Raw genomic sequence first — 27,704 nt, forward strand, 5'->3', positions numbered from 1 at the left:
CCAGTCTGGGATTCTGTGATTCTATGTTGCAGTGTGAAATGCTCCCTGCACTTTGAGGGAGCTGTGACGGATACCACTGTCCTGGATGCTGGGCAGAGCTCATGTGCTGCCGGGCTGCTGCGCTTCCTCATGTGCTGCTGGAGCCTGGCGACTGGCAGCTCTTCCCTCCATATGTGCTTATGTATTTATATACACACACACATTTATAAGGCTGGAGCTTGTGGGAGCTCAGTCTCCCCTCTGAGGAGACCAGGTGCTTCCTGAAGTCACTTGTTCCTCAGCTGGCCTCGCCCTGCAGCCTGCCCAGTAGGCCCTGAGCTTCAGGAAGAGTGTAAATGTCTCAGCTTTGTCTCCTTTCTCTCCTTTCCCAGGAAGAAACAGAAGTGAAAAAGAAGTTACTGAAAAAGAAGTTAAGGAACGATTTGAAGGATCAAATTCATTTCTTAACAAGATCAAGTTTGAATTAAATGGCTGATAAACAGATCAGGTAACTTTTTTAAAAAAATTCTGAATTATTTGTTGTGCTTTGGATTTTTCTTTGAAAGTTGTTCAAACTTAATCCCTTTTGTGATACACGAGGTTTGAGGAAATCACCTGATTATCCCTTTTGGCCTTAAACAGTTCTCATTCCTTCTCTCCTCCTTTCTTACTGGCTTTTTTTCAACCTCCTCTTATTTTGTCTTTGCCACGTTGTCTGCTTTTGGTCACTGCTTTCTTCAGTTCTTTTCCTCACTGCCTTTTTTTTTTTTTTTTTTTTAATGCTCTCTGCTTTTTACCCTGCACGAGTCTGTTCCTTTTTGCTTCCTCTTTCAAAGGTCAGCTTGACCTGCTGACTTCAGCTTGCTGACATCAAGGGAGCAAAGCCAGCTCCCGTCCAGCTGAGGATGCAGTCCTTGTAATTACAAAGTCCAGGTAGATGCAGCCTTGTGCCCTTCTCCTAAAGCTAATCAATGCTTGAGTGATTGCAGGAACATGAACTACCAACAATAATTAGTGACACTTAAGTGCACAGCAGGAACTTAAGAGCGTTGGTCCTGCCATATGTGAAGGTTGGATTTAAGTCCTCCCTGGGAAGGAATTGGGTTGTATTTTCTGGAAAGGTAGAGTTGTACCCTTAGTTTCCCAAGAACTGTTGTCAGATGGATCTGCTCAGTCCTGCCCATGGGTTTAACTTTCTGCTGCTTGTGAAGTTGCCCCAGATACATGACTCCTGCATGCTGTGGGATTCCTCTGGGGGCTTTTGTGGTCCTCTTCTAACAGCTGCTTTTCCAGGTTACCAGCTGGTCAGTGGGTGACTGAAACCTGGTGACAGAGGGCCAGGACTTGGCAATGCCTGAATGCTACAGACCCCTTCTTAGTGTTTGCCATGATGAGGATGTCTTCCTGTGTGTCTGCCTCCTGCAGATGAAAGCAGTCCTGCGCTGCCCTGATAACGAGACAGCGTTGTGGAGCATTTCTGTGCCCAGATTTGCCTGTTATCAGTTACCCGGTCTGCAGAGCACTTGGCACTCCTCTTACACACACGGAGGGCACGCTGAGATTCACCTCCATGGAGCCTGGTGGGTGTGTATGTCCCCAATAGCCTCAGCAGAGCAAAAGGACCAGATGTCTGTGGCCATTTGAAGCTTGGTGTGTTGAAGGAAGGGGAGACATGTCCCCCAAGATCCCCCTCAGCCCCTCTGGTGTGCTCTTGGCAGTGTGAACAGAAGCTTGCTGGCTACAGGGACTGGTTAAAAGGCCTGAGGAGGAACACTAGGAGAACTGAGTTACCTTTCTATCCCTTCTTGTGTTAAATTGAGTAAATGACTTTGTTTGTATGCTAGGTTGAGTTGTCCCTGTTTCACTAAGCCCTGTGCACCTAGGTAGTGAGAGGCAGAAGCTAACGAGGACAGAGAGACCATGCACAGTGGATTCTCATCCCATGAGAGAACAGAGAGCACTGAGGTGAAAAGTGGGATGACTTAGTCACAAGGGACCAAGCTTTTGATTCAAGTGCAGTGCCATCTGTCTCAGGTTCTTCTCTGTGCCCCAAATCCCTCACCTCTCCTGCTTAGGTCATCTCTCCCATCTGTGTGACCACATGTCTGCAGCGGTCACAGGCAGCCAAGCCAAGGAGATCTATTTAATCTTGGAGGATCTACCAAACCCCTGTTCCCTTGCAGCATGCATCCATCACCTCTTAGCCAAACGAGATTGATACCAAAAGACTAAAATCCTCCTCAGTGGTTTGCTGCAAGGTGGGATTGAGGTCATTGCATTTCTGCAGCAGTGCACGTGGAGCCTGATCCGGGTGTCTCACCAGATACCGCCGCACAGTCTGCCAGCGCCGGTCTCTCTGCGCAGTGCGTGTGGGGGAACCTGGATGGGTGGACTCAGGTGTGATGAGGGTGTTGAGCAGAGGTTTCTCACCCACAGAGTGAGAGGCTCTCTGCAGCCCACGTTGCCTAAGTTTTTGGCTTGCCCAGGCACATAAAATTATTCCCCTTTATCACTGGGGTCTGTGCTGAAACTGAGGAATCTTTTGCACTTACAGTGCCAGCAGGCAAAATGTTTGCCACGTGTCTATGTCTCATTCCCACCTCATACAAACGTTGTGATGATTTCACTGTCGGAATAGGCTGAGAGGAGCAAGTGTCTGCCTGCCCCGGCTGTTTCAGGGACACTCAGAGAAGCAATGACAGTGCTGAGGCTGGAAAGGGCCACTGGTTGTGCCTTGCAGTCTGTGACCTGCCAGCAGTGACTTTGGAGCTGAATTTGGGGAGGCTGATGTAATCCTGTCTTCAAACACCCTCCTTCCCAGTGGTGCCTCCATCTTGACATGCTTTTATCTGGTCTCTAACCTCCTCTCTCATCATGACTACAGGTTAAATAAGGAGAGTGCCATGATGTGAAACTTCCTGTTTGAAATTTTCCCATGTCCTGAGTGTAGGAGTTTGCGGGCAAATCTATTCCCTTCTCAGACTGTGGTGCAAAGATCCCCGAGGCAACAGTCTTGAGCTGGTGAGATCTTGCAGTCTGTCCCTGAGCTGAGCTCATGCCCTGATTTGGGCCTGCCTTCCTAACGTGCTGTGCTTGATTTAATCTCAGTCAGCACCGTCTTGTTTGGGGATGTGGGCTGAGCTCAGGTCCGTCTGACTGTCCTTGGCACCTTTTCTTCCAGCTGTGCCAGCCCTGGGGCTGTGTTCATGTGTTGTATCAGTGCTGGTGTTGGCGAGGAAGGAGCTCCAGCTGCAGGAGAGCGGAGGCTTCAAGGAGTTTCCTGGAGTGTTTAGATCATTCTTAGCACTTGCGGGCAAAGATTCTTAGGTTTTTTTTCTGCCCCTCTTTTTGTCTCTTACCCTCAGGGAGACTTTAAGTTGAAACCTTGACTCTCCATATCCTGTTTTTCTCTCGAGCTGGGAGCTGAGGCAGCTCTTTCTGGAGAGCGTGGCTGTTTATTGCTCCTCTCTGCTCCTCGATGCAGAGCACTCTGCAGTGCTGCTGGGAGGGAATGTGTTTGCAGAGCTTCACCCCACTGTGCCATGGCCAGGCTCAGAGCATCATGTCACCGTTACGAAAGGCAGTGTGCCTGTTCCCTCTGGGGGAGGACTCAGCCTCGTGGCTCACCCAGCTGCCATCTAGAACTGCTGTCAGCCGTCACTTTAATATCCAACACATTCTGTGTGCAGGGAGCCATATCCTGTGCTTTGCTGGAGGGAGCTCACTCAAACAGGCTTCATTTGTCTCTGTGTGTAGTGGTTTATTGAGCATATAAGTGCTGGGCATTTTTCATAATTGAATTTGCTGGGAACCCATGTTTAGCTGATCTGGCTTTCACTCAGCACCACTTGCAAGAATTCCCTGTGGGAGCACAAAGGCGAGCGGAAAAAGCCCCACGTTTTAGCAGCACATGCAGCCAGCCAGGTTTTGATTTCCCTGAGAGGTATGAGCTCACGTCTCTGCAGCTGTGGCCGTGCAGCTGCCAGCCTGGTGGTTTCGCCGGGCTCTTGGTTTGTGTGTGTTCCCCTTGCCCGGGGTGGTGGGTCTGGATATGGTTTCCTGGAGCTGGATCTGTCTGCTCCTCAGCTGCCAGCTGGGTGCTTCTGCTGGGCTCATTCCCACATCGTGGTAGCAGCTGACATGTCACGAACCTCTCATTAGATGTGTATCTTATTGCGGTGCTGACAAGCATTTGTCAGTAAACCTGCTGGCTTGGATGTCATCAGGCCCTAACTGGCCACGTGGTAGATGGTCCAGCACTCTTGTCTTTTCTCCTCTAGGGACAGGAGAAACCCTTGGGTCCTGGGGACTAGGGTTTGTCCTTGCTCTTAGGGATGTGTGGTGTAGCTGTTTGGCTCCACTCCACTCATCAGTGGTTTCTCCTGATGCTACGTGCTGCTCTCCCCTCGATGCACAGCAAGGGCCCAGCTTTGCCTCGAGGCAGAGCTCCCTTCATGCTGGGGGGGACACAGCTTTGTCACACAGCGATATGTCAACTCTGGCCATGCAAAAGAGCTCCCTTCTCTCTTCTTTCCCTCCCCTGACGTTATCCCAGTGCTATGACATCTGTTTCTCTGCATCTCGTCCCCTTGCAGTTTACCTGCCAAGCTGATCAATGGAGGGATAGCTGGGCTGATTGGGGTCACCTGCGTATTTCCCATTGACCTGGCAAAAACTCGCCTGCAGAACCAGCAGAATGGCCAGCGGCTGTATACCAGCATGTGAGTACCACCTGGCAGGGTGTCCTTCCACTTTGTTTCCTCTTTCAGGTGAGTTCAGCATTTCTAGGAACTGGGCTGTCCTCAGGAAAGCCAGGGGACAATCTTGAACTAAGCTGTGCTAGAGCAGATAAAGCAAATAAAGCAGCTCTTCAGGCTGCTGAGCCCAGCGGGTGAGATCTCCGCAGAGGGCTCGTCTGTCTGCATTGCTTACCTGGGAGCAGCGTGTTTGCTGCTCTCAGGGTTCAGGACCAAAACACAAGGAGCCCTGTTTGGTTCTCTGCTGGGCCACGATCAGGTGCAGGAGGGAATTTCTGCCCCTCTTCTTTTCCCAGGATTCTCATACTGGAGATTCCTGTCCCTTCCTTTACTGTATCAATTTTAAAAAGAGGCAGCAGTCACCCGTTCCCAGTGTAGAGCACTACATGCCAGCCTTCTGAAGGATCACAGGTTGACACTTGCTGTAGTTCCCTCAGCAATCTTGTGTCCATAAAAACCAAAGAAAAGAAGGCATGAATATATCCAGCCCACCAGAGTCACCTGGGATTTGTGTGGGATGCTTGGGGCTGAGTATCTGCTGTGGGAATGTGCACCACGCTCAGCACTGGATGCTTTATCCTAGGAACCAGCCAGGCCTTAGTTTTCCAAAAGTACTGGTGTCATTGAGGGGGGAGGAGGGACTGGGACTGTTGGTGTGTGTCCTGTCCTCCTGCCACTTTATTCAGAAGTAACGTTACCTGCTCTTCCACACCAGTACTTCCCTCTTTCCTACCCAGGAGAATTTGAGGCAGAGTGGGAATAGGAAGGAAACGTTCTGTATGTTGATGGTTTTAGTCTCCAGGTCTCCTTGCTCTAGCTGATGACATGTAATGATGTTGTAGGCTCTGGCGTGCCACAGCAGACTGGTGTGTCCCCTGGCAGTCACACTCTCTCTGCTCCCTGCATTGTTCCTGTGCCCAGGTGTGCTGGCAGGACACAGCCTCCCATCTTGCCTCACCTCTCCTTTTTGTTGTGTTCTGCTCCTGCTGCTGCAGATTGCTTCTCCCTGAGAATCGCTCCTCCCCCTGACCTGATAGGCAACAGCAAGAGGAGTTTGGGCAGGGAGGAGGATTTGTAGGCTCCCCTTGGGGAGTCCATGCCAGAATGCCTCATCTCTGGAACAGGGCTCAGTAGGAGAGAGGCTTTTAACCTCCAGCAGTTTTAATCTCCAATGCAGATCTGCTCCATAGCCAGGAGCTGTTGTGGGATGAGGCACTGTTAAGGAGTACACAGGATTTACCCTGTATATTTGAGCTGGCTCCTCCTAAGAGTCTGTGACAAAGCCTGGATGTGAATGAGTAATGCTGGAAGTGTTCCTCTGGCATTGGCAGCAGCCATAGGGCAAGTGAGCTGGGGCTGGTGGGGATGAGTGAAAGGGTCTTTGTGGGCCAAGGGGCCAGCAGGGACAAGAAGTAATGTGGATAACACATCTTTGCTTAACATCAGGCCATCCTGTGTCCTACCTAAGCAAGCAAAGGAAAGGCACGAAGAGGACATTGTTACCATGCATGGAACATGTCTTCAGAGACACCCTTCCGTCAGCTAGGGATTTGGGAGGGCTTGTCTGAGCTCCCTGGTTACAGGAGCTTATTTTTTGGGAAATACTGTATGCCCATTGATACCAGATCACAAAAGTGTCTGCTGAACACCCAGGAAGGCAGCAAATTAATTTAAAATTTTGGCTGTCTTGCTTTAAACCAGCATGCCTTGCTTCTGCTCAGCTCGAGAGACCTTTGGCATCAGGGGAACCTTTCCCTTGAAAGAACCAAAGACACTGAGGGCTGGAGAGAGAGCTGGGATTTTGGGCTGTGCTGCCCCAGGTATGTGTAAAATTTTAGTTGGCTGTTGGGTTGCTTTTTCTAGGGAAAGGAGCTGGGCATGGCCTTGGCTCCATCTCACTCTGCTGCAGTTCGAGGGGCTGGGAGAGACGTGCCAGCCTTATGGTGAGGCAGCAGGGCTGTGTGAGCAGGGTGGGGAGCAGCTCTTCCTGCTCTCCTCTCTGCCATGGCTTGTTCAAAGCAGCACCCCTGGCTCAGGGAAGGTGCTTTGCCTCCAGCATTGCGGTGGAGGAACTTGATGGCAGGGATAGGAGAAAGGTGCCTTGAGATTTCTGGGGCTTGCAAATGTGTTGGGGAGGCTGCTCCCAAGAACGAGCTGGGTGCGTGCAAGCTACAGGAGCTGGGGTGGGGTGTGTGAAAGACGGGGTCCCAAAGGATGGGGGGAGTCCCAGCAGAGAGGGGAAACTCATTGCTGTGACTGGCAGTGATGCAGGGTGGGCTCTTCACAAATAACGTGGGGTACCCTAGAACAGTCTTGACCCAAGTAGGACCCTAAAGCCTTTGAGGGAACTCTTATTTCCTTCTCTTGCACCTCAGCACTACTACAGAGCGGAGATGAAGTTTACTCCTTGTGTTGCTAAATCTCTTAGAAATGTATTCTTGTTTTAGAATCACAGAATGGTTTGGGTTGGAAAGGACCTTAAAGATCATCTAGTTCCAACCGCAAATGAGTTTTCATGAGCTACACTTCCCTTATTACTACTTAAAAGGTTTTTGTCCCTTAATTACGTACACACACGTGCACGTGCTCCTCTCCCTTCCCCTCTGGCCATGGCCAAAGACCCAAAGACCCCAAAGCAACCTTCAGCCAGCACCCGGCTTCATGGAGCCATGGTCCAGGGAGGGAAACTCTGCCAGGGGATCTGCACTGCCTTCCTGAAGTGCGCCTCTGGATTTGGGAGGTGTGTATCTGTGCCTTGAGCCATTCCAGCGCTCTGCACAGGTTTCCCATCTGCAGTAAATGCAGTTGAAACAAAAACAGCGACAGTTTTTCCCCTTGGAGTGAACCTCCGCAGCGCTCTGCCGGGCCCTGCCTGGGGTGAGAGCTGGCGTGCTGGCTGCCTGCTGTGGGACCCCACGTGTTAAAAGGAAATGCTTTCATCTGCGTGGGAGGTCACAGCTGACCGAGCGCTCAGGTCATCTCGTGTTTGTGTGACTTGTGTTGAATTTCATGGAGTAAATCAAACAAGTCATCATGGGCGGGTTTGATCCCCCTTGTTTCCCTTCCAGAGCTGGATTTAAAAACGTGTGCGTGGGGATCTGCTTGTTAGAGCATCTCATGCACATTTGCCCCCTGGATAAACAGCCCTCACAGTGACACTTTTCCCTTTTGTGTTTCTAGAAAGCAGACAGCGCTCGTGTGCGGGGTGAGCCCAGGGTTTCAAAGCCACTGTGAATTAGGGGCTGAAGTTGGACTCAGGCCTGAACAATGGCTCATTCAGCAGCTGCCTTCCCTTCTCAACCCAGGCTTTTGCTGACTGATTGTAAATGAAAACCACTCCAAGAGATTTGTTTTGTTTTTCTCTGCCCTCACCCACCTTTGAGCTCCCGTGGTTTATCTCTCTCTGTTTTGTTTGCAGGTCTGACTGCCTCATTAAAACAATTCGCTCAGAAGGCTACTTTGGCATGTATAGAGGTAAGTGGAGCTGAGTCAGGCGCGGCGCAGCTTCTGCGTTGGAAGCACTGGGGCGTAAGTGGGAGGAAAAAACCCATATTCTCTGGCTTATAAAGCAAGAACTTAGCAATATCCTCAAATGCTGAAAGGTGCAGCTGTTTCTGAAAATAAACGCCTCCACACCGGGTGTCTGCTCAGCTCTCCAGCACTGAGGGCTTGAGTCCTCCCTGTGGCTGTTTGGGTGTTGAACCTTGAAGTTCATCTTGATTAGCAGTTTCAATGAAGCTGCTGGACTTTGTTTCAGGACTGTATGTGTGTGTGTGTGTGTGTGTTTCCCAGCTTGGGCATGATAACTTTTGTCAGAGGGGCAGTAGAAAATTTCTTGGAGTGTCTTACTTAGTGGTTGATGATTGGATTTATGTCACAGCCCACCACTAACGTGGTCAGGCCTGCTGTCTCATCTGGTTGGTAGCTTGTCTCCCAAACTGGGTGTCTCTCAAACATGCCTGAGTGCTCTGTGCAAGTATTAAGACAAGCTGTAATTAAAAAAAAAAAAATAAAAATAACCTGCCCCCAGAAAAAGAAATCTCTTGGGTTGGTAAAAAAATCACAGGTTGACTCATGGTGGAGCTTCCACTGTGTGGTTGTTGTCTGCTAACCTGCTGGAAATCTCCCGGCTCTGTGGCTTAGGCTGTCTGTTGCAGCAGGGCGTTCCTCAGTTGACTTTATACCTTTCGTAGTTTAAACACGGAATCCTTGAAAGTTTTGAAAGATTTTTGAGGAGAGGGGAACAGCAGGCTGAATTCTGACTTTACTCGTAGCAGAGGGAAATGTGGAATACCTTCTTGGCTTTGAGCACAGTCCGGTTGACGCTGAACTCTGGTTAATTTTACCTACTGGGATTTAATTGCCTGAACATGCAGTTTTTATCTCGGAGGCGTTCAGATAGCATTCTTTGTGGCATTCATTCACTGATAAAGCCGGATTAAAGTCCTGCTTTGATTAAGTGAGTCCTTGCTCTTTGTTTTTTCAAGTGGGAGTCTGGAGATGCTGGCACCTTGCTGTTGGCAGCAGTAGAGTCTCTTGCCACTTCTTCCACAGCTCCTGAGGAAACACGGACGCTGCTGCTGGCTGTCCTGGGAGCAGGCGCTGGCTGCTGAGGCAGCGTCTCTTGCCCAACTTGCTGGTGGGCGTTTCGGGGGAGTGGGGTGGATGCTGGGGATGGATTGGCTGCTTCACACCAGCTTTCCTGGGAGCAGGCAATGAGACAAATAACCCCGAGGAACCCTGGCAAGCTCCATCTTCAGTGCTAGCAGTGACATGTTCTCCCTTTATTTTTCCCCAGAAGCTGGCTGCTTCTGTGTTCCTGGCCAGGAACAGAGCCTGCATTAACTTTGGCTGTAAATCTGCAGTGGCAGGCTGCTTGCTGGGGAGCAGCAGGAAGAAGCTGTTCCTAGAAACTTATAGGGAAGACTTTCTGACCCATCAGGGCTTTTGAGAGAGACAGCTCAGTTCTGGAAGGTGTAGGGTGGTGGAGGGAATGTGCATCTCCAGGCCACGTCTCACTCCCAAGGAGAAATCTCAAAGAGTGCAGACGGTTTTGCAAAGCTCTTGCTTTTCCCAGCCATAACCATAGAATCATTAGGGTTGGAAAAGACCTCTAAGATCATCAAGTCCAACTGTCAACCCAATACCGTCATGCCCACTAAACCATGTCCCTCAGCACCACATCTACCTGTCTTTTAAGTCCCTCCAGAGATGGTGACCCCACCACTTCCCTGGGCAGCCTGTTCCAACGCTTGGTAATGAGTCTGGTCAGCTTGGTCCATGTCCCACTAACTTTGTACCTTCTCTGTACCTGTTCAGGGAGCTGACAGTGGCTTGAATTCACTTGTCACCTCTGACTATTAAATGGGGAGCTGGGTTTGGAGACGGCTTTTGGGAATAGCTCCAGCTCCTTCCAGAAATTCATAGACATTTCAGCATGGCCAGGGTGGAACGGTGAGTCCTCCAAGTACAGCAGTCCTGGTCTCTGTGCGTCAGTTCTGTGAGCTGACATGAGCAGCCCTTCCCCCCATCTCAGGGAGAGGATGGGCGAGTAAAATACATCCAAGATTCGTGAAGAATGTGAATACTTTTTTGGGAAGAAGGTAAAGAGACAGCTTAGCCTTGCAGACAGGGGAAGATGGAAATCAGATGGTGGGATTGGTTCCAGATCCCTTGTGTCTGTCCCAGTTCCCCAGCAGAAGTTGCTGTATGACTCACAAGCTATTATTTTCAGCCTTTAAGCTGAATTTGGGAGGATTGTGTGTTAAAGTGCTAAAGTGGCAGCTGCTGTGCCCTGTGGAGAAGTCCCAAGCGCGTCAGTTGTCCCTGCAGGGCACTTGGCCTCTGTGGGAGGACAGAGAAGGTCTGCTGGGGTGCAGCCTTTCCCACTGCGTGACTTCAGGTCTCCTTCACGTGTGGACCAAAGCTCCACAGTGTGGGCAGGAGGGAGGCTTGAGCTTGTAGGATGCTTTTCTGCAAATCATCTCTGAAGAGCTGCGTGTGGACAGTCCTTGCTCTGTATGAGTAGCCCGTGGTGAGTTGAGTGATGTATAAGGCAACGCCAACACTTCTCTCAAGTTCTTCCCCAAAAGTTACAGGGATTCTTGGGTTTGTTTTGGGGAGGAAGAAGAGGAGGGGTTTTTTCTCACTTTTTTTCTGTAACATCTAGGTAGCAGCAATGCTTCAAAGCTGGATGGTGACGGTGTGCTGCCTTCAGACATGACGCCAAGTGAATGAATCCATTGTGCCTGTGGGCTTCTAGATCAGTGGAAGGGGACCTTGGAGAGGTGATCTCTCTGTTCCCTGGTGCTGTCCATCCAGAGGGCACCTAGAGATCCCAGCACATGTCCTGGAAAGTCCTACTGCTGCTTGCAGACCAGCCATTTAGCCTAGGTGGTGGGAGCAAAAGGCCTAGGTCAGGCTGCAGAAAGGCCCTTTGCTAGTGATGATGTTTGGATGGTAGCTGCAGTTTAGCTGCAGTAGTGTGGCTGCCTTCCCTGGCCTCTGCTGATAATACCTCCCATGTGTACCAGTGCCCCACTGGGGATGACTCAGTCCTCCTGTTATGTAGGTTGCTGGTGGTATCTAAGGGCTTCTAGGAGCAATCTGCTTTAACAACAAACCCCAAGGCTTGGTGAGAAGAGGACACTTACAAGTTCAGTTGGCAAACAACCCGGTTTTGCCTCTCCTTAATTTCATTCTCTATAGTGCTTCCATGCTTCTTTTCAAAATACTTTTCAATGACTGCAATTTATTTTTGCATTCTGGTTGTCTGCCGTTGCTTCTGGTACACGTAGCGTTGCCTGTCAGCCAAGGTTAGCTTTAATCAGGGAAGCAGAGGCGTTGGCATAACTAGAATTGTAGAGCTGTCAGATTTTGTGTAAAGGTAGAAAATGCCGTGGAGAGCACACAGACAGCAGCTGACGTATCTAATTTCTCCTCCTCCAGTCAACTGAAGCTGGTTTGGATTATTGAGGACAGGGATTATCCATTCTCTGCTAAGCAGCTTTACTGAAAATATCAAAGATGTGGAGAAAAGCCAGGTTCATTGACTTTTCTGTATATTGTGTGGTTTTACCCTCTGCTTCATTTGCAGCTGAGGGAGAAATTACTGTGAAAAGCTCTTGGTTCCTGGGGGAGGTCAGTGCGTGGAAGCGTACTTCCCACTTCCCTTTCTTCATGGTTTGGAGTTACTTTTCTTTCTTTCAATGAACCCTTTGCACTGGTGTTAGTGTGTTTGTTATTTTTTTTTCTTTCCTTATTTTTCCAAGGAAATGGTTATTCATGCCTCATGTCAGTAATGTACATGTTTTACTTTCTAGCTATTAGGAGTGGGGTTGAAGTTGTCTTCAACTTGGCATCGCAGGAAACACCTCACCAGTAGCCATTTCCACTTCACAATCAGTCTGTGTGGAGTTGCTTTGTAGATCCTGATGTTATTGACATTGAAAAGGGGAGGTAGAGCATGAGGGTCATGTCTGTGTGGCTTCTCATCACGTGCAAGAGCCGTGACAGGGGGGACATGATGTGGAGGAAGCACATCAAACTGAAGCAGCGCAATCACTTAAAAGTTTGCAAAAACCCAGGGAAGTGAGAGGGCTGCCCTGCTCCCCAGCTAGTTAATTGGGCTGCTGTAGAAGGCGATGGCATTTGCTGGATGTCATGGCCAATGTGGAATGAATGCACTGGCTGAGCTTGCTATGAGGCAGCGTTACTCTGGATTTTCTGCACAAGCTGAACGTGTCAGTCAGAAGAGGGGAAAATGTGTTGGGCTGCCCAGCCCTGCCCAGCAAAGGCTCTGTTCTTGTACTGCTATTTCCTGCATGATGGGGATGTGTCCTCTGAGCAGAGGAGCCAAGGATTCCCTTATCCTGGTCCCAGTTGTACTGGTCCCAGAAGTCCCAGTTGCCACTTTGCTTTCTGATCTGAGGAAAGTCCTGCTACACCTATGTCTTTCCATGTCTTATTTAGAATCACAGACTGGTTTGGGTTGGAAGGGACCTTAAAGCTCATCCAGTTCCAACCCCCCTGCCAGCAGCAGGGACACCTTCCACTAGACCAGGTTGCTCAAAGACTAATCCAACCTGGCATTCAACACTTCCAGGGAGTGGAAGTTCTTTAGGAGTTCTTTTAGGAGTTTAGGAGTTCTTTTAGGAGTTCTTTAATATTTTTGGAGGGAGGGGAGTCCATCCTGAGGAACAAAGGACTGAGTTGCCGTTCTTTAGGTGTGTTGAGCCCTTATAGCTCCTGTCAGCTGGTGTTCAAACCTCCTGAAAATGAACCCCACCAGGTCTTCAGGGTCTAGTGGGAGTGCAGGCTTCTCTGTCTGCTTCTCTTTGAAAAATGGAGCTTTGGGACAAGCTGTTTAAATCTCTGCAGCAAGCATAAAAGTAAAAGAAGTACCCTCGTAGTTGTGTTTGTCCTTGCAAAGGCATTTGTAGGCCATTAGCAAGTTCCTCTGGAGGGGTTGGAGCTCAGTGTGCTTCAGTGCAGGCAGGGAGAGCTTGTGCTCATCCACTGGAAGACTTTTGGAGCTATCAGATTTAAAGGGAGGAGAATATTCTGGAGCATTAATCTAATGGAGCAAAACCCAGTATGCTGAGAAGGGACTGGTCTTCCCCTCACCCCGTTTCCCCCAGGGCAGCTTGAAAGCCACCTCCCAGCCGCTGCGTTGCACTAATGCTGGTGTCCATGGCCCACAGCAGCCAGCCACACCGCGCAGACCTGTCATTGTGGCCAGCACAATAGAGGGATTTGCTGTTTGTTGCTCCTGACAAAAGGACACTCCAGCGAGTGGTGGGGGAGCTCAGGCTTGTTTACACCCCAGGTCCCCCAGCAAGCCTTACCATGCTGCTCCCAGGGGAATTTCTGTGTGCTGCAGCTTGTGGTGGACAAAAAGGCACTTCAAGGGCGGCTGTTCAGAGGGTGACACCCAGTGGTGATAGACAAGGGAAGCCCCTTAACTTCAAAGTTTGGTCTAGAGCTGGCTGACTTCTGTCCAGTTGACTTCAACCAGCCTCCAGGTCTTTCAGTGGCTCAGCCTTTCTCGGGCTGCCTGGTAAGCAAGCTGCTCTGCTTTTGGTGATGGTGAGGCAAGACACTAGCAAGACAGTGAGGCTTTTGCTTTTCAGCACCGTGAAATATTTGCAAGGAAGTTGGGAATGGTTATTAATCCAGCTTGTACTCCTGTCTTGAAGGGCTGATCTGCATCCTTCTGGATTCATGCAAATGCATCCTTGGATGAGAGTAGAGGATGCGTGTGTGCATGGTGGGAGGTAGTAGTGAAGCTAAAGAAATTGCAAAAAATATATTGCAAATAGAGTAGGAACACATCAGGGGATGTTTAAAAAAAAACCCCCAAGGTGTTGGGAGGCAGAAATCTTATTAATTTCCAGTGGTGTTTCATATTTCTAAACCCCTTTGGAGCATTGGGAGCTCTCCTTCATCAGTCCATGGCTTTGAGCAGGAGTTACGATGCATTCCTGAAAGATCCATTTAACGGTTCCTTTTATTCTCATTCTCCAGTGACTTTTTCCTCTTCTCCTTGCGCAGGGGCTGCAGTGAACCTGACTCTAGTGACACCAGAAAAGGCTATCAAACTGGCAGCCAATGACTTCTTCCGGCATCACCTCTCCAAAGATGGGTGAGTAGGGGGTGCAGACCATTCTCGTTAACTTAAGAGGCACCATCGCTTTGGGATGAATCTGGTGAGATGTCATAGCAAAGGTAGAATTGGGATGATGTGTGACTGAAATACGTGTTGACCTTGAACAGCTCAGCCAGTGATTCAGACTAAGGATGCAGTGTCTAAAACGGGAAGTGAAAAGCACTCCACTGGATGACTGCTTTTTATTCAAGCTTCTAAAAATAGTCCCAGATCTAAGCCAAGGTTGGCAGATCCAGGATTTGTAGGCAAAATATTTGAGAGGAACCCAATGGCACTGATCACTGCTCAAACAGCTGCTGGGAGGACCCTTGTCCTCAGCATCCTATTGGGTGCTCTTAATGTTCTTGCTGGCTTGAACAGATGACGAGTCAAGTTCTGTAGACTCCAAACTTAGCATCCCTCTTGTCCTTTTGTAGCTTGCAAATAATTTGAGAGAAGGGGTGAATCTGAACTGCCAAAGGGTGCTTGCACCATTGCCCAGCAGCTGCCTTGCAAATAAATGCTGAAGGAATAAAATAACCTGTTTAGCTTGAAGTGGGGGTTGGTTCATGTGAATTAAATGTGAGAAAAAGATGTTGAGAGGAGCTGGACCCTGAATATTTAATACTGTTTTCACCAAGATATTTCCCTTGCAATTTGGAGAACACTTGTCTCTCCCTTCAGACCGAGACCTTTCTGCAGAGACAACCTGAGAAGGGCACTGTCTCTAGTCTTCAGTGACAGTAGTTAAAAAACCAACTTGCTTGGGATGTGATCCTGACCTCTTCCCATCAGCAGGGATGGCGTGGAGCCTCGCTGAAAATGCAAAGCTCTGCCATTATTTGTTTAACAACTTCCCATAACTTATGTCAGTCTTGGCTGCTGCAGATCAGTGGCTCAACAGCTTCAGTGGAGATTGTGGACTGACACAGGTTGAGGATCTGGTTTTCTCATGTACCTGATTTTTTTTGTTCTGGACTCCTTTAAAGTAGCAGCTAACATATGTCTGTGTGACTCATCGTCTCACAGCTCTTTGTGATTTTTCTGTCTCTTCAAATAGTGTCTCTTCTGTGCTCTGCTCAGACAGTGGTAAGTAATGATGTCCCCATTGTTCCTCCCTCCTACCAAGTGGTGGGCCTGATCCCTGCAGCAGAAAACATGGCAGGCCCTGGCGTACTGCGATAGACAGGAGCACAGCTTGGTTTTGGCCACCACCTAGGAAATGAGGGCTGAGTAGGTTGTACAGGGAAGAAGAAGGTGCCGAGTTGCCATGGCTTGTACCACCACTGAGAGAGTGGCCCATGCAAGAATCAGACCAGCATTGCAACATATTTGGTGTTCTGTGAAAGCAGTCGCTGCTGTGATGTTCCAGCCATTAAAACGCAGAATCATAGAGTCGTTTTGGTTGGAAAAGACCTTTAAGATCATCGAGTCCAACCGTAAACCTAACACTGCCAAGCCCCCCACTAAACCATGTCCCTAAGCACCATATATATGTGTCTTTCAAAAACCTCCAGGGATGGTGACTCCACTACTTCCCTGGGCAGCCTGTTCCAATGCTTGACAACCCTTTTGGTGAAGAAATTCTTCCTACTATCCAATCTAAACTCCCTTGCTTAGGGACATGGGTTAGTCGGGGACTTGTCAGTGTTGGGTTCATGGTTGGACTTGATGATCTTAAAGGTCATTTCCAATCCAGGTGATTCTGTGTGTGATTCTGTGAATTGAAGTTGCTTTTAAACTGCTAGGAAAAAAAGTGGCATGAAGCCTGTTTTTGAAAGGCCAGACCAAAACATCTGTGGTGTAGGAAGCTCTTGGCTGCAAATTCCTGGAGGAGTATTTTGGGGATGTATCACTGCAGGTTTGTGCTAGACTCCCTTTTCCCTGGCGTGTTCTTGAATCCTGCTGGAGATAGAGTACTGAGGCAGCAGGACCTCAGGTGGGACCTCACACCCGTGTTGGTGCACCTATCTCCGAGTCTGGAGATGTCTGTTCTTGCAGCCCTCTCCATCCTTGGACTAGCTTCAGGAGCACTCCTGCCCTTACAATGCCTTTCCCCTCCGTTTGCTGCAGGAAGGATGTGTGCTCACAGGCTAAGTGACATAATTTCTGTTTCTTTGCCTGTTTCTATTTTGATGTTGAGACCATTATGACAGCCTACTGCTACAGCTTCTTGTTTCATGAGGAAACAAAACTGTATTGGTCCTCCCAAGCTGTCCTGTCATTTAGGAACTAGAGAGGCTGGGATGAGTTGTGTCAGTGCTGGAAACCCCCTTGCTGCACCATAGAAGGAAGGAGGAAAACCAAGATAGGGAAAAACCTGAAGAGCACTCCATGACCCTGATTGAGAAAGGCAATAAGGGTCAAACATGGTCCTGTGATGATTTTGGCCTGAGGTCCTCTGCTGTTCCCAGGAGAAGAAGTAGAAGAGGTGACTCACAGAAGAGTCTGAATTCAGGCAGGTCCTTGTTCCTGTGGCTCTGTCCTGGCTGGACCACACATCTGGGAAGGGCAGGACATGAGAGGGAGGAGAAACTTCCAACTTTCAGACTGCTGGAAGCAGATGGGATTTTTTTTTTTTCTTCTGGATTTCTGAAGCTGGATGTGTTGAGAGACCCAGAATCTTACACCTGCTGTGAAAATAGAAGCAGCTTCATTGTCAAGAGCAGAGGATGTGGGAAGAAGAGTCAGTGTGGCTAAGTGAAGCACTTGGGTATGAAGCTAAGAAAGTGATTGAAATCAGTAGTGCAGCAGCATGAGTTTGAAGTACATTGTTGATTTTTGGGTGCTCAGTGTGTGAGGCCTCTTTGATAGATATAGGTATTTCTTACTTTTTATGTCCTCTTTGAATTAGGGTGTAAAACACTTCATAAAAACCAGTCCCTTTAAAGTGTCCTACAAGGTTTCATGTTTCTCTCCAGAGTGTTGAGTGCCAGGCAGGTGGTGTGTTTGGCATGTGTTTGCCAGGTTGTGTTGTTCATTTTTCAGGTTCTTGGTCAGATACTCTGCCTTGGCTCTGGTAAAACGTGTCTCATGGCTTCTTATAAAAGCTATTTCTTGCTCATAAAAGCACTCCAATGTCTCTGGTTGAGTTTCCTGCTGCTCTTCTCCAAGATGTGTTATTCCTTCACCTCTCCTGTTCTCTTTAATCTTGACCTTCATTTTGTTGGCTGTTCTGAAGCAAAGGCTGGCAATCTGCTGACTTAGCAGCTGGGATTCCTAAGCTGACCAGCACAATTGTAATAATTGTGTCTTTGCTGACGCCAGCCAATTTTCTTCCTTTCTGCTTCCCCCTGCCTTGTAGCTTTGCTCAGGGAAGAGCAATGGCCAAGTGTAATCCCGAGAGAAGCAGGGTGTTTTTCCTTCTCTCCCATGCAGATGTGGAGACTGGAGCTTGTTCTCTGGTGCCTTCCCAGCTGATAGGTCTCCCCAGGGCTCCTTCCTTCACCTGCTTCTCTTTCAGGCTCTCCTAACACACTCAGACCACCTCTTCTGTAGCATCTGTTTACGTGGCCGTTGCATGGCCTGGTTGATCCTTGAGCTGCAGAATGCTCATGCCCAGGCTGTGAAGTGAAGCTCTTGCTTCAGGAAGGAGGGATGCTGCTGCTAGTCCTGGTGCTGAGCTGCTGTGTCACCTTGCACACACTCTGCTTTGGTCTTTCTCTGGGCAGGAACCCTTGTGGCCCAAGCCAGCCTCTCCTGTAGTTATCCACTGGATGTCCAGACACTTCTTTGATGCTGATAACCCTCATCCAACCCACCGGGACTTGTAGGTGGGGCAATCCAGCCCTTCCCCTAGAGAAGGAGCCAGTGATAACCTCGCTGTGCCCGTTCAGGGATAGCTATGCTGGGGGAAGGCTCTTTTATTTAGCACACAGAGGCTCAGGGAATTACAGTGGGTTGGAGCTGTAGACATCGAAGGTCAGACAGAAATGAAATGTACTCTCAACTGTTAATCCAGAGGGAGCTGGAGATGGGCTGGTCAGTCACAGAATACACCTATGAGAGGAGCATTGGCCTTGTTTCCATTCCAGGTGCATGTCTTGGGACAAAACACGGGTTGTGTCTGCGTTCAGCATGCCCAGACCTGTTGTCCTCTCCATTGTTCACTTCCACAGACTTTGGTATTGAAACAAACCACTTGGGATCTCCTGCCAGGGCAAACCTGATGTCATGGGTGCAGGCACAGAGTCACCTTCCTCTTTGGGCTTAGTCCAAACATTTGACACAGCTCCTGCAGCCAGAGGTAGGTTGCAGCATACCTGTCTGCCAGAGCAACCTGTAGTCTGGTGACATTACTTTGAGGTGGATCTGTCCCACGTCAGTGTATTGTTTTGTTTGTCTGAGGCATTTTTTGAGCTGGCATGAGAAGTGAGGAGGAGTTTGTGATGGGTTATCATAGCATCAGAGCTCCAGCTTTCCTGAAGTGTGGTTGCAAGAGCTTGTTGTTCCCTCTTGGAAGATCAGGGGTTGGGTTAAAGGAAATCACTGTCAGTTGACACTGTGGGGCTGTGGCAGACAAGTTGTCCTCCAGTTCGAAGGACAACTCCTGTGTTATTGGTACCCTGATCCCTATCATAGAATCACAGACTGATTTGGGTTGGAAGGGACCTTTAAAGATTATCTAGTCCAACCCCCCTGCAGTGAGCAGGGACATCTTCAACCAGATCAGGTTGCTCAGAGCCCCGTCCAACCTGACCTGGAATGTTTCCAGGGATGGGGCTTCTACCACCTCTCTGGGCAACCTGGGCCAGGGTTGCACCACAGAATCCCAGCATTGCCTGGATTGGAAAAGCCCTTTAGGGTCATCGAGTCCAACCATGAACCCAACACTGACAAGTCTGTCCCCATCTTTCTTGTAGGAGCCTGTCCAAGTATCGAAAGGCCAATATCAAAGAGCCACAATTTAAATTGTTTGGAAGCAGCTGACTCTCTCTGGTTTGACACTCTTGCAGAGCTTTCTACAGTCTGTTGGGTTGACAGACCGGAGGCAGAGGTTATTTTCTGAGTGAGGAAGGTGGTGTCCTAGCTGGGGACAGTAACCTCTTAGGTAGCAAATATATGGCTTTATATGGATGTTTCCTTAGGTCAAAGATTTCCTGTCTTTGGAAATCTCATCATCCTTATTCCAGAATGGCTGGATTTGGGCCCTACCCAAGCACAGTTAACTCTCACACAGTCAAGATTTTTCAGAAACTTGAAAAAAATCCAGCTCTGCTCCCATGTGATGTCAATATACCAACGCTTTTGGAGATCCTAACCTTGGACTGATGCGTTGCTCTTGAAAAGCCCTCCATAAACCTCCTAGTTCCTGCTTTTTGACTTTCTTATCTTTCAGCTCTAGTTTGAAACTTTTAATTTAGATCGAGCATGAATCTTCTCCTCTTCCCACTTGACATTGTTGATTTGTCACTAATTAATTACATGTCATTTAAAAAAGTGAGATGACTGATCTCTGCCAGTGCAGAATTTGGGGCTGTTGTGTGGATGTTACATGTAACACCCTCTTGCTGTGGTAAAAGATGGTTTCTGCATTTGTAGGATCAAATCCTTGCTGGTGTTGCAGCTTTTGAAGTTAGTTGAGATGTGCCAGTTTTTGAAGCCTCTGGTGCCTTCGATATTTAAACCCCTTGGTCATCTCAAGATGATCTGTATTCAGACTCCTTTTATGTGCAGACTGGTGAGGGTTTGCACAGGGAGCCTGACCCCTGTACGGCAAATTTTAAGAAGATTTGCTTATTTTAGGCTGTTTTTTTTCTTGCACTCACCCCAGTTCCCAAGATATGCAAACCAAAAGCTGAAAGCCCTTGTTCTAGATGCTTTTAATGGACTTGTTTGACATCTCTAAAATATACCCACACACATAAATCCTTCACAGGGTCGCTCTGGCATAGCTCCATGGAGTTGAGTCAAGCCAGGCTGGCTTTGGTTGGCTGGGATAATGGTCCACAGATGGACGTGTAGGGCAAATCTTCCTGATTTGGATATCAAAGTGGTTGCCCTGGGTGAAAGCCAGGAGACATGTACTCCAGGGGTGCTCCAGGGCTCTTGCTGAAGCGGGAGATACTCTGCTTTGTCATAGAGGGGGACTGGCAGCAGCTCCTCTGGGTGCTTTGCTTCCTCCCATGGCTGGGCAGCCTTGCTGCTGCCTGGATCGAGCCACGCAGAGACTGCTGCTGTGCTTCAGGCTGCCCAAAATTGGCTCCTTCCAGGTGTCAGTATCAGGGGGGACCTCTGGATTTGCACACCCCAGTATCTGCGCACCCCCAGGAGAGCTCGCTGTGCACACCACGCCCGAGCGGGTAACTCCGCGGGAGGGCTTGTTCTTCGCAGCTTTTCATCTCTGGGGGAATTTGGAAAGAGGAGACCGTGAAATGTTCCTCCCTTCAGTCTCACAGGAGGGCTCTATATTTAGTCACTGGTAATCTCCACTGTGGCTCTGTGCCTCTAATCCCCTGCTCCGAGATCCTCCCTGGAGAAGATGAGAGGTGGAGGAATCAGGCCGGCTGATGTGGTGGGCCAGCAGGATTACAGGGGATCTCCCCCCCGTTTCCTGTCGGGTTGGTGTTGGAATTTCTTTGGTGGCCCTCAGTGCCACAGCTCTGCTGTGTGTCCATGTGAAACCCCCGGTGTGGGAGCGTGGATTGGTGTAGCAGGGCATAGGGCATGTGATAGCCCCCCCCCACAATGGTGGGGCTGCTTTGCCATAGTGTGAGGACTCGCCTTCAGCAGATTAAGATGAGTTATTGCTGCAGGAGCAGGGCTGGGGGGAGTAAAAATAGTACTTGCATTTAAAGCAGAAAAAAGAGGAGCCTGTTTCCCTCTGGCTGTGTGATTTATATATGATTCCCCCCCCCCCTTTTTAGAAAAGAGCAGATCAGAGGATCGGAGGCACTTTGTTTATTTATTTATTTATTTATTAATTAAGCAAGTCTCTTTTTCTGGTGCCATGGGGTGAGATTTTTTTACAGGGCACAAACTCATCAGTTTCTGAAAATTGAGGCTTTCTGAATATTTGCATTCAGAGTTCATCATTTTAGCCTTAACTGGGCTGTTTCATGGCTTTGAAGTGGAGTGAGCTATGAAATGCTGCATTTGGTTAGGCAAGAACATGTTGCTGATAATCCCCGCTCTCCAGTGGGGTGCACAAAGCTGCAGTGCTGGGTGTCCATCCCATCCCTTGTCCCTCAGGCAGGACCAGTGCAAAGGCTGCTTTTTCAGGTTTGGAAAGGCTGGTGAGATGAAGAAGCTCCTGACCACAGGGGAACTGCCTCCCTGACCCACATATTCACTGTTTTATCTTTAATTTTGCTTTTGTCAGAGAACTCTAAAGCAGTAACTCCAATATTTTTCCTCCTTGCTCCTTTCCCTGTGATCTCTGGGGGGTTGTTGATGGTATTTAAAGGACTAGGCTGGCAGAGGAAAACTGCTTATCCCCTTAATGCTCAGGTCCTCTGCTGCCCTCCGAAGCGATACCCTTTCCGAAGGCTGTCCCCTGGCTTGGGGCAGCGGTGGGCTGGAAGGGAGCTGTAGCTCTTGGTCTGGGGATGGAGAGGGTCGTGTGCTCTCATCTGGGGCTGTTCTGACAGGGCTTGTGGCTTTTTTTGAACATTCTGTTTGTGGGGCCAAAATGGGTCTTTTCCTTCAGATCAGGTGATGCTGGCAGAGATGCCAAGCCTGGGCTGTGCTGAACTGTCAAGCTGAGCAGGTTCCCCCATCCCCTGGGCTGCCTCTCCCGTAACCCCCAGGGTCAGAGCTGTGCCCCAAGCCCCTGCACCCCGCTACCCCGCTGTTACTCCAGGCCACCTCCTCTGACTGACTCTTTCTCTCTTTTCTTTGGGCAGGAAGAAGCTGACGCTGCTGAGGGAGATGCTGGCGCGCTGCGGCGCGGGTACCTGCCAGGTGATTGTCACCACTCCCATGGAGATGCTCAAAATCCAGCTGCAGGATGCGGGGCGAATTGGTACGCGGGCTTCTCTTCCCTGAGCGCTGAGCTGGCAGTGGGGAAAGGGCTGGGATGGGGCTGTCAGGGCAGAGGGGAAGAATGAGCGGAGAAAAACCTTTTCCTTGCCCTTGCTCTCCAAGTCTGAGGTATCTCAGGCTGTAGCAGTGATCTCATAGCAGCTTTCCAATACCTGAAGGGGCTACAAGAAAGCTGGGGAAGGACTTTTCATAAGGGCAGTTAATGACAAAACAAGGGGAAATGGCTTTAAGCTGAAAGAGGAGAGGTTTAGATGAGATATTAGGAAGAAGTTCTTCACTGTGAGGGTGGTCAGACACTGGAACAGGTTGGCCAGAGAAGCTGTGGCTGTTCCTCCCTGGAAGTGTTGAAGGCCAGGTTGGATGAGGCTTTGAGCAACCTGGTCTAGTGGAAGGTGTCCCTGCTGCTGGCAGGGGGGTTGGGACTGGATGAGCTTTAAGGTCCCTTCCAACCCAAACCATTCTATGATTCTATGATAAGTTTCTCCTCCTCTTCCCAGCTCATTTCCCCCCACTCTTTGCTCACCTGGCTTTGCAGAGGCCCTTGCAGTTACAAAAGGTGATGATTTTTTTTTGCCTCAAAGCAATAAGTGAAACAGCAAATGCTGCTGGTGGGTGGAGAGAGGCAGGAGAGATGACTGGGTGGTCAGCTTGGGAATGATTAAAACTTGCTTGTTCCTGTGCACCCAAGAAGGGATTAGCATCCTCCAGTGCTTTTCCTGGGGTGCTTTCTCGATCTCCATGTTTTCTGATGTCTGTTCTCCCTCCTCTGCCCCTCTGTAGCACCTCCCTAGCAGCTTCCCAAGGGGACGTGTCCTTTCCAAATTACTTGTCTCTCCTCTTACTCTCTTTTTTTTCCTCCTAACAAAAGCAACAGTTGTCTTGGCTGAAACAATAAATAAAATTCTCCTGGCACACTATATTTGGAAGAGGTTTGGGGTCAGGGCTGTGTGCAGGAGCTGGCAGGCAGAGGCAGGAGGGAGCGCAAGCCTTTTGACTGAAATGCTGTGGGGCATTTCGGATGAGAACAGAGACCAGAGTCTGGCGCAGAGACTCTGGGGGAAAGAGCTGTGGAGGTGCATCTCTTCCAGAGGTCAGCCCAGGGTATGGCCTCGATCCCCAGGAGCCCTGCAAGACGCTGTTAAATACCAGTTTGTGGCCCTTCCTGGAAAATGGACCAATGTGTCCTTTAATCTCTACTTTGATGTGGCATCCCTGAATAATCACGGATTTACCTTTTCTTTCTTTGCTGTTTTTAATGCAGACCTTGCCCTCTTTGTGTGTATGATTTAAAAATGGTTGAATTAATTAAAGCCATGGTTTGAGGGTTCAGAAGAGATTTTTGCTGCTGTGAGTAGCCTGTTCTCTGTGTGGCAAGAGACCTGTGGTGTGTCAATCATCTGGTGGCAACCAGAGGATTGACTGCAGGTTGATGTGCTCTCCATCTTCTGGCCAAAGAGCAGAACTGCACGTTTGAAAAAGTTGGGAGAAACCAAACTGCATTTATAAATGTGGCTGAGGAACTCCTCAAGTTAATGAATGCTTTCAAGGGAAGGAAGTTTTGGGCCTCTCAGTACAAGAAGGACATGGAGGTGCTGGAGCGTGTCCAGAGAAGGGCAGCGGAGCTGGGGAAGGGTCTGGAGCACAAGTGTGCTGAGTTCCCAGCTGAGGGAACTGGGGTTGTTGAGCCTGGAGAAAAGGAGGCTGAGGGGAGACTTTCTGGCTCTGTCCAAGTCCCTTGGAGGAGGGTGGAGAGAGGTGGGGGTGGGTCTGTTCAACCAAGGACCAAGGGACAGGACAAGAGGAAATGGGCTCCAGTTGTGGCCAGGGCAGTTGAGATGGGATGTGAGGAAGAATTTCTTTGCTGAAAGGGTTCTGAGGCATTGGAAGGGGTTGCCCAGGGCAGTGGTGGAGTCCCCATCCCTGGAGGGATTGAAGAGTCGTGTAGACATAGTGCTGAGGGACATGGGTTAGTGGGGACGCGTCAGTGTTGTGTTCATGATTGGACTCAGTGATCTTAAAGGGCTTTTCCAATCGAGGCAGTTCTGGGATTCTGTGAAGCAAAGAACAGAACTGTTGAACCTCTCTCTTTTTAAAATATCTTTAGTTTGTCCTACCAGGGGCTCAGGGATGCAGCTGGAAGCCAGTGCTGGCATCTGCCAGCTCAGGGCAGCTCCTTTTCTCTGCACTGCAGGGGCTGGGTGTGACAGGCTGCTCCTGCTTCAGTAAAACCAGTCAGCAGGAGAGGAGAGTGCAGCAAACGGTGTTGTGGTGGGGCAGCAGCCAGCTCCGAGACTGGGGTGAGCTGAGTTGTCTCAGGCCGAGGGAGAGGGACAGACTGGGAGCAGAAGCTTGCGGGGCACCTTAGTCTGCGTGTTTTGGTGCACCTGGAGATGTGCCTCTTCCTCCTTGACCTGTGGCACCGGGCAGCAAGAGACTGCCATTGAGCATCTTGCTCTCTCTGCTTCTCCCCAGCGGCACAGAAGAAGCTGATGGCAGCGCAGGCCCAGCTCTCCTCTTCCTCTTCCTCTGCCGCGGGAGTGGGAGCAGCGGGGCCAGCCGTGGAAACGCGCACCACAGCGACACAGATAACGAGGGAGCTGCTGCGGAGCAAAGGCATCGCGGGACTCTACAAGGGCCTGGGAGCCACACTGCTAAGGTAGGATGGCTCGAGCACAGGGCACCAGTGTTCCCAGTCTTGAACCTAAAGCAACAGCCATCCAGGAGATGAGCCTGCAAAGAGGGTGTTGGCTTCAGGGGGTTTGGTGTGGTTTGTTTTGGTGTGGTGTGGTTTGAACGCGCAGGTTTCGCGCATTAAAGAAGGGAAGGTCAGGGAAGTGAGGGAGGCTGCCGTTTTGTTCCCAGAAGATTTAGTTCTGCTGCTTTCTCTGGAAGGTTTTTGTTTTCTCCATGGTCCATATTTTAACACTGTGGAGAAGTCCTTGTGAGCCAGCAAAGCAAAACTGTCAGTTTGACTCTCCAGAGTGTGAAATGGGTTCTGCTTCACGTTGGATTCAAGGACCAGTCTCCCCTCTGAGGGGCTTTCACAGAGTGACTCTTCTCTCGCTTTAACAAAGACACAGCTAAAGCAGCACCCAGTGGGATGAGGGATGGGATGTGAACCTCTTGTAATTAACAAAAATGGACAAAATTATTGACCTGTGAACGTGCTGGGGTCTTCAGTTTGAGTGTTGAAAAATCAGGGGGAAGCCACTGACCCTGCGGGGCTGCGTGTCTCCTGTGGGCCTCTTGTCCTCTGTGGCATCAGTTTTGCCCCAGCTGAGTTTGGGCTCCAGTCCGTGTTGCAGTTGCAGAGCTGGGCTGTCTGCGTCGCGCTCGTGGCTGCGCTGCCGACCCGTGGTGCTTGCAGCCAGCCCTTTGATGCTCAGTTTGCTGGTGTCCCGCTCTGACTTTGCTCATCCTTGTTCTTCCTCTCACCGCAGGGATGTCCCATTCTCCATTGTTTACTTCCCACTGTTTGCAAACCTGAACAAGCTGGGCCAGAAGGACCCCAATGCCAAGGCTCCGTTCTACGTGTCCTTTCTCTCCGGATGCGTGGCTGGCAGTACAGCTGCGGTGGCTGTCAATCCTTGTGATGGTGAGTCCTGTGCTGGTGGCCTGGTGACAGGAGTCGGAGGCCCACGAGTGGGCTAGGTGATGAGGGGGGTGACGATGCCAGCCTCTTTGTAGCATGGGCTCACAGAGAAGTACAGAGGGGAGCTCTGCTCGGGTGATGTTTCCTTCAGCTGAGCTACACCTTTGGCACAGCTTCCCCAGAGGTTTGCAGCGCTCATTAGGCGCATCAGGAAGAGGGTGTCATTCTTCAAAGGAATGGCTGTGAACACGGAATCACAGAATTGTTTTGTTTGGAAAAGACCTTTAAGATCATTGAGTCCAACTGTAAACCAAACACTGCCAAGTCCACCACTAAACCATGTCCCTGAGCACCACATCTACACAGCTTTTCAGTCCCTCCAGGGATGGGGACTCTACCACTCACCTGAGCAGCCCGTTCCAATGCTTAACAACCTTTGAGTGAAGAATTTTTTTCCTAATATCCAATCTAAACCTCCCCTGGCACAACTTAAGGCTATTTCCTCTTGTCCTGTCACTTGTAACATGCCCCTGGAAAGGCACACTTCCATGTGGAGTGATCGTATGCAGACAGTTTACATCAACAAGCAGGAGGAGCCTGAGATCTGTGGCCTTTTCTCCTGCTCCGCAGCATCTGCCTTAGGTACCACCTTGGTTTCTCTGCTCTGAAAAACACCAGAAAGTAACTCCTCTCTCCCCAACACTGCACATGCTTCGAGGTGTGAAGAAATATGAGAGCACCATTGTATATTTTAGGTACTTCTTCCAGAAGGAGCTGAGTGAAAATCAGTTCCAAATTTGCAGAAAGATACTTGAATTTGGAAGTGTTTAAAGCTTTAGTCAGGCTTGGAAACCTTGGTCACCTTGGTCACAGTGATGTGAAGGAGTTGGGTTTTGAGTGGCTGTGTTTTTCTTTTATCCTTTTGTAAAGGAATGGGTTTGTTTTCCCATGTCTTGCTGATAAATATATGAAAGTGGTCTGTGTTCTTGGTGATCTCATTTTGGCTGTGTTTCAAAGACAGGACTCTCAGGATGGCTCTCGCCTGCTGAAGAGCATGCTACATTCCCAGTGCTCACCACTGTCTCTCTTCTCTTTTTCCCCAGTGATCAAAACGCGGCTGCAGTCCTTGCAGAGAGGAGTGAACGAGGACACCTACTCAGGAATCCTGGACTGCACCAAGTAAGACTGCTCAGGAAGCAGCCGCCCCATCGGCTGCATGCATCTGCTGCTGCGGGCTGCCAGGCACTGCAGCTTCTACACCCAACCAGCAGCTTCTCTCTTGCAGGTTCCCTCTGAACCTGTGATTTTATCTCTCTATCTCTGTGGATAGATAAATAGATATAGGACCAGACATGTACTGTTCATATACATAGGTATAGAAAAGAGAATTTCTTCCTATTTTAAGCAAGGTAAAAACAGTATTTGTATTTAAACCACAAGCAGCCCTGAGGAGAAGGACTTGGGGTGCTGGGGGACGAGAAGCTCAACATGAGCCGGCAACGTGCGCTGGCAGCACAGAGGCCAATAACCGTGTCCTGGGCTGCACCCAGAGCAGCGTGGGCAGCAGGTGGAGGGAGGGGATTCTGCCCCTCTGCTCCGCTCTCCTGAGGCCCCACCTGCAGTGCTGCCTCCAGTGCTGGGGCCACCAACAGCAGAAGGACATGGAGCTACTGGAGCCAGTCCAGAGGGGGCCACGAGGATGATGCGAGGGCTGGAGCAGCTCTGCTGTGAGGACAGGCTGAGAGAG

At 49.7% G+C, this 27,704-nt stretch overlaps 1 protein-coding gene across 1 annotated transcript in view; it reads left to right on the forward strand.

Annotated features, from left to right (window-relative positions):
- The first annotated feature begins 367 nt into the window (after window positions 1-367).
- The window catches only part of SLC25A22 (solute carrier family 25 member 22), a 29,172-nt gene continuing 1,835 nt past the window's right edge, over window positions 368-27,704 (forward strand). The window contains exons 1-8 of the mRNA XM_010177840.1: window positions 368-487; window positions 4,575-4,700; window positions 8,155-8,210; window positions 14,289-14,379; window positions 22,227-22,345; window positions 24,838-25,021; window positions 25,806-25,960; window positions 27,061-27,136. Of these exons, the coding sequence (XP_010176142.1) occupies window positions 468-487; window positions 4,575-4,700; window positions 8,155-8,210; window positions 14,289-14,379; window positions 22,227-22,345; window positions 24,838-25,021; window positions 25,806-25,960; window positions 27,061-27,136 (827 nt within the window). The 5' untranslated portion in view covers window positions 368-467. The remainder of the gene's footprint in view (window positions 488-4,574; window positions 4,701-8,154; window positions 8,211-14,288; window positions 14,380-22,226; window positions 22,346-24,837; window positions 25,022-25,805; window positions 25,961-27,060; window positions 27,137-27,704) is intronic.

This window comes from Antrostomus carolinensis, unplaced genomic scaffold (assembly GCF_000700745.2).
Source record: "Antrostomus carolinensis isolate BGI_N321 unplaced genomic scaffold, ASM70074v2 scaffold15801, whole genome shotgun sequence".
NCBI classification, from domain to species: Eukaryota; Metazoa; Chordata; class Aves; order Caprimulgiformes; family Caprimulgidae; genus Antrostomus; species Antrostomus carolinensis.